Below are 9269 nucleotides of genomic sequence, written 5' to 3' on the forward strand. Positions count from 1 at the left end.
GATGGTTCATATGATGTTGAGATATATGGTCTTATTTATAAATCAAGATTATGAAATTCACTTTGCCAGATGGTGTAATGTCTACTATGGAGATTTTCAAGCATGTCAGAGATGTGGATTGTTATCCTAATGTCTCCATTGCTTACCGACTGACTGTGATTGTCGCATCGGTTGAAAGAAAATTTTCAAGTTGAAGTTATTGAACAAATATTTGAGATCAACGATGACTCAGAAGAGGTTAAATGGTTTGGCAATATTATGCATTAAGAAGAAATTATTGGATGAGATTAACATCAACCCTATCATGTGGCTTTGCATTGAGGAATGTAGAAGAAACTTTTAAGATAATATGTATAAATAATCTGATATAAATATTCCTTTATATACATTTAAATATTTATTGGTAATATTTTAGCAATATTTTATATATATTTGTTATAATATTTATCCTAGTTTTACCTCGTCCGAGCCTCCCAACCCGGACCGGCCCTGCCTGCTGACAGCGCAGCTTCATGCGCTGCCGCTGCCTTCGCGCGCCAATCTCGCCTCCCGTGTGCCCCGCGCCACGGCATCTCGGTCCCGGCTCAGGCCGCTCCATTCCCGCTCCGCCACGCTCCCACGAGAGCACGCACGGAGACGCCTCACTCTCCTGCTGCCGCAGCCGCGCTCGACCCGTCGGTTCGCTGAAATTCTCCCTCTGCTGCTTACATAGCTAGCCAGCCAACCAGCGCGTTCGCATGGACATGGGGATCGCGCGGGTGGCGGCGCCGCCGCACCTCGCGTGCTCCGCGCGGCCCACCGGCGGGTCGCTCGGAGTGGGGGCAGCGCGTCCAGGGACGGGCACGCAAAGCGGACGGGGAAGAAGTAGGTGTCGCCCCCCGCGTCCGCCCAACTCGGTGCCGGACCCGAGAGCGCGCCACCCCGACCACCCGGCCCTCGAGACCGGCGATGCGGACGGGAGGAGCGTCAACGGCGGCGCCAAGCCGCACGCGCAGGCCGCGCCGCGGGGGAGGCGCGCCGCCGCGGACGTGGAGGACGAAGGGTGGGAGCTCCTCCGGGAGTCGGTGGTGCGCTACTGCGGCAGCCCCGTGGGCACGATCGCGGCGTGCGACCCGGACGACCCCACCCCGCTCAACTACGACCAGGTGTTCATCAGGGACTTCGTGCCCTCGGGCGTCGCTTTCCTGCTCAAGGGGGAGCACGACATCGTCCGCAATTTCATCCTCCACACCCTGCAGCTCCAGGTAATGTTCAGATTGCAGACACACGTAAGGTTGGTGGTCTCCCAAAGAAAGGGGGAAAACACTGTTCTAGGTTGGTTACAGCCTTCTTGAAGAATTAGCTCAGCTTGACACAGTAAATCTGGCTGAATTAGTAGCCTTACATGAAAATTATTCTGCATACCTGGTTATGTAGTCTGTTCGTTGTTATGCTAATTTTTCTGTCATTTGAGATGGTTAAATTTCCAAATCTTCACGTTAAATTCAGCATTCACCTAACAGTTCTGTTCGGATTATCTCTTTGAGATACACTTGTGCAAAATAATCATATTATTTTCCCCGTGATGAATTAAGTTTCTAATGTGTTAAACTGTTTAATGATGATCTCCAGAGCTGGGAGAAAACAATGGACTGTCATAGCCCAGGTCAAGGCTTGATGCCAGCTAGCTTCAAGGTGCGTGTCATTCCCCTTGATGGTGAGGACGATGCCATTGAGGAAGTCTTGGATCCTGATTTTGGTGAGGCTGCAATAGGCCGTGTGGCACCAGTTGATTCAGGTAGGGCTGGAGTTGATGAGTATCCTTTCTCTGTTAATTTGCATGTGCTATATAAAAAAGTAGACTTCACAACGGTTTTCAGGGTTATGGTGGATCATATTGTTGAGGGCATATGGAAAATGTTCAGGGGACCTTTCAGTTCAGGAGAGAATCGATGTGCAGACTGGAATAAAAATGATCGTGAAGCTTTGTTTAGCTGATGGTTTCGACATGTTCCCCACATTGCTGGTCACTGATGGCTCGTGCATGATAGATCGTCGAATGGGAATACATGGGCACCCTTTGGAAATTCAGGTAACATGATGTATCAGAAATGCTTAGTATAACAAACCTAAATGATGAGGGTGCTAAATAGATTATGAACTATCCTTTTTAAGTTGCGACATGCACAAAATTAACTCTTATGGGTGCAACGCAGATGGGTACTATAGCAGATCTTTACTGCTTCTCTCTGTTTTTTTAACAAACTGGCACGAGATTGTATATATAGGAAGAAGGTTTTACAGTTATCTCTCAGGTTGAAACCCCAGAGCTTCTTTCTCTCTCTTAAACCATGATTTCACCGCCTGATGTCTTCCGTATCATTAAATGGAGAAATGGGTATGACCCAGGGTCAAAGGATAGATGTGAAACGTCAAAACACACACACACACACACACACACACACACACACACACACACACACACACACACACACACACACACACACACACACACACACACACACACACACACACACACACACACACAGAGAGAGAGAGAGAGAGAGAGAGAGAGAGAGAGTTTCAAACCTGAATAATGAGGGTGCAGGCTCTAATATATTTTGAAAATTTTCCTTTAGCATATTGAATTTACAAATGATTTTTCAGTTCTCTTAAAAAATTATATATTGTTATTGCTTCATTATGTCCTCTCTTGGGCGCTAAATACAAATGTTTTCTTCTGTCTGGAATCATTTATCTTAGTGAATAAAAAGCATTCTTCAGCCTCCAGAGTATCTATGTGGAATGTGGAGACGTCTCGACTAATTTGATTATACATAAATCTTTTCTGTTATAGGCACTGTTCTACTCTGCTCTCTTGTGTGCACGTGAGATGCTTACCCCTGAAGATGGATCAGATGACCTAATTCGTGCCATGAATAACAGGCTTATTGCACTCTCTTTTCATATCAGAGAGTATTATTGGCTTGACAAGAGAAAGCTGAATGAGATATACCGATACAAAACAGAGGAATACTCTTATGATGCTGTAAACAAGTTTAACATATACCCTGATCAGATCCCTTCCTGGTTAGTTCAATGGATTCCTCCTAAAGGCGGTTACTTCATCGGAAACCTGCAGCCAGCTCACATGGATTTCCGATTCTTCTCCCTGGGAAACTTGTGGTCAATAGTAAGCAGCTTAGCAACAGACCATCAGTCTCATGCTATCTTGGATCTGATTGAAGCCAAATGGACTGATTTGGTGGCGGAGATGCCAATGAAGATATGTTATCCTGCTCTTGAAGATGAAGAGTGGAAGTTCATAACTGGGAGTGATCCCAAAAACACGTGAGTCGTAGGTTATCATCTACTAAGTCTTGCAAATTGTTTGCATTCCTTAATATTTTCTTCTTTTGATGCAGACCTTGGTCTTACCATAATGGAGGTTCCTGGCCAACATTGTTGTGGCAGGTACACACGTAATCCATTCATTTGAAAAATATGATTTTATAGGACTGCTATGTTATGCTCAGCAGCTCGATTCGAATAAGTTGAAGTGTCTGGTTGGATTATTTCGCGCCAGATGTTTTTGTTCTTGCTTAACCAGTCAAAGATCCTATTTGCAGCTCACGGTGGCATGCATCAAGATGAACAGGCCGGAGATCGCAGAAAGAGCTGTGGAGGTGGCCGAGAGGCGTATTGCCAGAGACAAGTGGCCTGAATACTACGACACCAAGCGAGCGCGGTTCATCGGGAAAAAATCTCGCCTCTTCCAGACCTGGTCCATCGCCGGGTTCCTCGTGGCAAAGCTGCTGCTAGAGACGCGTGATAAATCCAGGATACTCTGCAACAACGAGGACGAGGATATTCTTAACGCTCTGAGTCTCATGGCAGATGGATCCAGTCCGAGGAGAAGGCGTGGCAAGCGAGTGCCAAAGACCTATATCGTGTAGATTCAGCAGTCTTCAGCCTGTGGTCATACACTCATACTCATTGGTCTTCTCGTGTGTGTGTGTGTGGCTCACTGGGTAAATTTTTGTAGATAAAAGCGTTGTATGGTTATGGCATTAAACAATCTCCAGGTTTACTACAATAATGGAAAGATCACAATGCAGTATAATTATATTCAACAACGGGTGAATGATGCCATCGCGAGGCATTAGATGCACTACATCGCCACCATGACAAGCACAGACCTGTTCATCAATAAAGCGAGCCCGTAACTGTACAAACGACGACAGAAAATGCACATTACTGCCGAATCCGTGCTCCTTTGTACTAGTACGTTATTAACATGGTCGTATAAAGTTACAGGCCTGACTTGGAGTGCCTCTGCATTAGCAAGTAACAGCTCAATCCAGGAGCCAGGAACAGACTATTACATCCAGAAACGCATTCTACACTTCTACCAGTTGCATCTAAGCTCATGCCCAGGAATTTCCCAACCGTGTCTTCTAATATTTCATGGTATTAACAAGGCATAAAATACAGGCTCACAGCCAACCTTACCGTACTTCCCAACGTCCCAAATGGCGAAGGATGACTCATTTTCAACAGAAAACTGCAGCGAAGGGAGACTACAGACTACTACTAGCTAGCTTATCTTGATATTGATATATCCTTGGGACAACAACAGTAACACTACTACTGCTAAAGCTAAAAGAGCTCAAACTCGATGTCATCGCCGTTCAGCCGGAACTCCAGACACTTGCCTTCCTTTTTCTTGCGTGTCGTCGCGAGGGTTGCTGCAGCAGCATCGAAGCTTTTCGGGGTCTCTGGCGGAGCAGTCCAACGGATCAAGGCCCAGTTCAGGCCTTCAAAGAAGGGGTGCCGCTTGATCTCAGCAGCTCCTCTTGATGAACCAAGCCGATACTCTGGCTCCTTCACAAGCAGGCCTCTGATCAGATCTCGTGCATGGAAGCTGACAGCTGGGTTATCAGGGAACTTCAGGCCCTGCGAGATCACATTTGAAAGTGTCTCCTCATTGCCAGGTCCCCTGAATGGTGTCTTGCCATAGAGTAATTCATAAAGGAAGATGCCAAGAGTCCACCAATCAACCGAGCTACCATGGCCGTCTCCTCGAATGATCTCTGGGGCAAGGTATTCGTGGGTCCCAACAAATGAATTTGATCTTGCATCGGTGGGCTCGACAACGAGCTGTGGAAGTGATGGCTTCTTCAGGGGTTCAGCTCTAGGCCTCCGTGTCCTCGATGGTGTAGACGAAACCAGCCGAGGTGTAAAGCAGGATGAATTGCTCCAGGATGGCTGGATACACAATGGATCTATGCAGCTTTGCGCACACGGACCAGAAGGCCTACTGGGCTCATCTCTGCCTACTGATGATGTTCTCACAAGCATTGGACTTACTGAGCATCTAAGAGACAGATCAAAGTCTGAGAGCATGATGTGCCCATCTTCACGAACAAGTATGTTCTCTGGCTTCAGATCACGATATATGACCCCCAACATATGGAGATACTCCAAGGCTAGGAGGACTTCGGCAACATAGAACCTACAAAATGCAGCTCTCGAGTTACAATAGTTCAGTACTAAAATGAAAATATAAAAATGTAAATTCTCTTGAGTTACAATAGCTCAGTAATAAAATGCAACCTATAGAAAAAAAAATGTAAACTCAGATTATAATAGCTCAATGTACTGTAATTTGACCAAAAAGAAACATCTATCTGGTAGTGCAGCAAGATTATATAAGCACCATTTTTAGTTCTGGGTAAAGCAAGATCAATCATGGCAACAGTGATAAAGACGCCACACAGACAACATAACTAAAGGTCCATACCTTGCAGCTGCTTCTGAGAAGGTTCTGGTAGGTTGTTTCTGCCTAAGAACATGCAGGTCACCGCCTGGGCAAAACTCCATTACCAGGCAAGATAGGTTGTCTGTCGTGAAATGAGAATACAGAGTTGGAAGGAATGGGTGGTCAAGCATTTGCAGTATCTCCCGCTCAGTTTGTGCTCTGAGCATCTTCTTTCTGCTTATCAGGTACTCAATGTCCATAACCTTCAAAGCAAACAGGCAGTCAGAGCCCACCAACTCAGCCAAATAAACAGTGCCAATGTCCCCACAACCAAGTTGTTTGAGAAGCTTGAAGTTCTTCAATCCCAAGCACCCTTGCTGGATAGCCAAACGCCTGATGGCACCCCATCTCACATCCTTTGACATGTGAGGCCTTGTTCCATTAGCACTGAAACTGCCATAACTATCCTCACTGATGCTAGTGCTAGTGCTATAATCACCAATGCTACTCTTCGAGCTTTGGGAGCATTCACCCTTTTCCTTCGATCTTGACAACTCACCAACCTTTGAGCCATGGATTGCACCAACACCACATCCTTTGGTGCCAAAATCAGCTCCTTCAACACATGTAGAGCTGATAGTAGCCTTCTTGTTAGTTGGTGCTGGGGTTCTGGGTTCCTCCTGAAGGGCCTCCTGGTTACCAGTGTGAGAATTAGAACCTTTTGCCTCACAATGCTTCTGTGATGCAGCCACAGAAGCTGGTTCAGGTTTAACCTTCTTTTTCGTTGAGGTTTTATTCCGAAACATTGGCTTCACCAGCCGTGAACCACCTACTGGAACAGCCCGGGGACTAGATGCTTTCGCAGGTTTACCCTTTCTCTGTTTTGCCAGTGTTGTTCCTGCAGGAGGATCGTCAACTGCCTCTGATGATTTATTACTGATCACATCTTGGATCCTGGTTTTATGGATCTTGGCTGCGGTTGGAGATGCTGATCGCGAATTCTTCTTGGTCGAGCTCTTGCTCTGTCCCTTACTGGTTTCAACTGGCTTACCCAACAAACTCCCTGCTGCCTTCTCAGGCAAGACAGAAACTTTCTCAACCTTACTCTTGTCATCTTTCTCCTCATTGGTCTGAACTGCAACGGAGCCATATAGTTTCCTGATCGCCCCAGAATCTGGGGGTGTCGACACCCCTGACGGCTTGGACAACCTCTTCATGGCAGCCATCTCCGACGCCTGGGAGATGCACATCTTCCTCAGAGCCTGCTTCAGGCTCACCGACTCCACAATCTCCGAGCTCGACACAGGCGACTTCCCGAGCGCAATAAGCCGCCTATCCGTGCTCGTCTGCCCAGAGGCCCTCGCTGACGTGCGCACGTTGATCGATCTGATGAGCCGGTCGAGATCATCCTCCACCGAGCACGACCTTGCCCCATGCTCCTGCCCCACCGGCTTGACCCTCACCCTCAGGTGGGTGACCCCGCCCGGACGGGCATCTTTGGGTTCATCCACCAGTTCGACTATCTCCGAGCACCCTGAAGAACCCATCCCCTTCGTGCACTGCTGCTCCGGGAGCTGCACCTTCATCTGGGTGGGAGGCCGTGCAACGGCTGCTGCATTTCAAGTCAGGAACAGCGGTTGCCTGCAGTTTGGTGACCGAAGACGCAGGTTTCCCGGGTCAAGAACCGGCATCACGGAGTCCTGCACGAGAACAAGCATGGCAATGATTTAATTAAAATCAGGCAATGACTTCATCCAAAATAAATGAATCAAACAATGGGGGGAAAACAGGCCAAGCTTAAGACTAACATGCGGAGAAAAACTTTCAAAAATCCTAAGAAAAACTGTAGATTCCGCAGATCTTGGTACCCTACACCCGTCCGTTTCTCTTACCCACTCCAGAGCTAAGATTGCCTTTTTTAAGAAATAAAACGGGAGGTAGCAAAAGGAACAACAGAGATGCGGTAGGTGAGGCAGAGGGTTTTCCTCTCCTTTTCCTAGCAGAGTGATGCAAGATCCGTAAACCCCTGGGCCTAAATGTGAACAAGACGCAAGCAGCTGAGCAAGCACCCCCAAAACCTGCGGGATAAGCTGACGGGCTTCGCCAAAGACAGCAACCCAAACCAAAAACAAAAAAACCAGGAAAGAGGAGCTGGGCGGGCTGAGCGGAGGATCTTACCGTGCGGCGGTGTCCGGGGGCCGCGGGGCGCTGCTGCGGCACGCGAGCCGGCGGCGGTCGCCGGGGGGCCGCTGCTCCCGCCTGGACGAGCGCGGGCGGGGCGGGGGCGAGGATTCGCTAGGGTTTTTGGGGCCCGAGCGGCGGCGAGGAGTGGCGACTGGCGAGAGTGTGGGGGAAGAGGAGGGGAACTGGGAGAAGAGTTCGAGTGGGGAGAAAGCGGCAGCAGCAGCAGCGCTCAGCAGCAATGCGCGGCGCACATCACGAGGAGCAGATGATGGCTGCCTCTCCCTGGGCCCCCTCCCTCTCTCTCTCCTCTCCTTTCTCTCTCATCAAGTTTGTCACACCCTCCCTCTCCCTCTCTCTAGCTACAGAACGTGTCTCTCTCTTCCACGGTCGCCGTGCGCCGAGGGAGGAGCCGAGGAGGACGCGCCCCCATCGCAAACCGATAAAAACCCTCCACCCCCACGGCCCACCCCACCCCACCACCACCACCACCACCACCCTAGGATTTTACTACGCCTCTTTTATTTATTGCGCTGCATTTATTAATACCTGTAGCTGTAGAGCCTGTGGAGGCGCGCAGCGTGCCGGACGTCTGCCGCCGTGCTCCCTTTCGCCCTTTTCCTCGTGTCTCTCTCTACCCCCCTCTCTCTCTCTGCCTCTCGCTGTACGGTCTGACTCGCACTGAAGCAAAGAGCGAGCAATGCGGAAGAAAAAGCAAGCGGGCGGCGGAATACTACCCGGACCGGACGTGATATTGTCAATCGTAAAGAATTGGAGGCCGCGCTGCATCTGCATCCATCCGCTTTACCTTTTCCTTTCCTCCTCTTGTCAAAAAAAAAAATTGCTGGACGGGAACCTGCTTTTCCTTTTGGTGGGTGTTTGGGAACACCCTATTAAAGTTTAACACCTGTCACATCGGATGTTTGGATGCTAATTAGAAGTACTAAATATAAACTAATTACAAAACTAATTGCACAGATGGAGTATAATTCGCGAGATGAATCTATTAAGCCTAATTAGTCCATGATTTGATAATGTTGTGCTACAGTAACCATTTGCTAATGATGGATTAATTAGGCTTAATAGATTCATCTCGTGAATTAGCACAAGGTTCTACAATTAGTTTTATAATTAGCTTATGTTTAGTCCTCCTAATTAGCATCCGAACATCCGATGTGACACTGTTAAAGTTTAGCACCTCGTATCCAAACAACCCCTTGGTCCCGTTGTCGTGCTCCTGTTGGAAAATTCAAACCTACAAATGCCGTAGATGCTGCTTACTACCGCTAGTGATAGCGTTTGTCCATCTACCCCTACAGAGAATTTCGTCGTTAAAAAATGGGCGTCC

General features: G+C 48.2%; 2 protein-coding genes across 3 annotated transcripts; one reads left to right on the forward strand and one right to left on the reverse strand.

Annotated features, from left to right (window-relative positions):
- The first annotated feature begins 487 nt into the window (after nt 1–487).
- Nucleotides 488–4112, forward strand: LOC101757111 (neutral/alkaline invertase 3, chloroplastic). The gene is made up of 6 exons (XM_004975488.2): nt 488–1244; nt 1612–1777; nt 1860–2071; nt 2837–3330; nt 3405–3453; nt 3609–4112. Exons 1-6 carry the CDS (start codon nt 738–740, stop codon nt 3933–3935), a joined length of 1755 nt encoding a protein of 584 aa, XP_004975545.1. The 5' UTR covers nt 488–737; the 3' UTR covers nt 3936–4112.
- A 165-nt stretch (nt 4113–4277) lies between these two features.
- On the reverse strand, nt 4278–8264 carry LOC101757498 (serine/threonine-protein kinase D6PK). 2 transcript variants are annotated; one of them, XM_004975489.4, is made up of 3 exons: nt 7919–8264; nt 5783–7440; nt 4278–5494 (listed from the first exon to the last, which is right to left on the reverse strand). In XM_004975489.4, the coding sequence occupies exons 2-3, from the start codon at nt 7324–7326 to the stop codon at nt 4639–4641; spliced, it is 2400 nt and encodes a 799-aa protein (XP_004975546.1). In that variant the 5' UTR covers nt 7327–7440; nt 7919–8264; the 3' UTR covers nt 4278–4638. The 2 variants fall into 2 exon arrangements, with proteins under 2 accessions (XP_004975546.1, XP_004975547.1); XM_004975490.4 differs by lacking the exon at nt 7919–8264 and adding an exon at nt 7549–7568.
- Between the last annotated feature and the right edge of the window lie 1005 nt (nt 8265–9269).

The sequence above is a fragment of the Setaria italica genome, chromosome VII (assembly GCF_000263155.2).
Source record: "Setaria italica strain Yugu1 chromosome VII, Setaria_italica_v2.0, whole genome shotgun sequence".
Taxonomy (NCBI): Eukaryota; Viridiplantae; Streptophyta; class Magnoliopsida; order Poales; family Poaceae; genus Setaria; species Setaria italica.

Coding starts and splice junctions, on each gene's coding strand:
- LOC101757111 (XM_004975488.2), top strand. CDS start 738: ATGGACATGGGGATCGCGCGGGTGGCGGCGCCGCCGCACCTCGCGTGC. Junction 1,245..1,611: donor TCCACACCCTGCAGCTCCAG/GTAATGTTCAGA, acceptor GATGATCTCCAG/AGCTGGGAGAAAACAATGGA. Junction 3,454..3,608: donor GGCCAACATTGTTGTGGCAG/GTACACACGTAA, acceptor TCCTATTTGCAG/CTCACGGTGGCATGCATCAA.
- LOC101757498 (XM_004975489.4), bottom strand. CDS start 7,326: ATGAAGGTGCAGCTCCCGGAGCAGCAGTGCACGAAGGGGATGGGTTCT. Junction 5,495..5,782: donor TTCTCAGAAGCAGCTGCAAG/GTATGGACCTTT, acceptor TGCATTTTGTAG/GTTCTATGTTGCCGAAGTCC.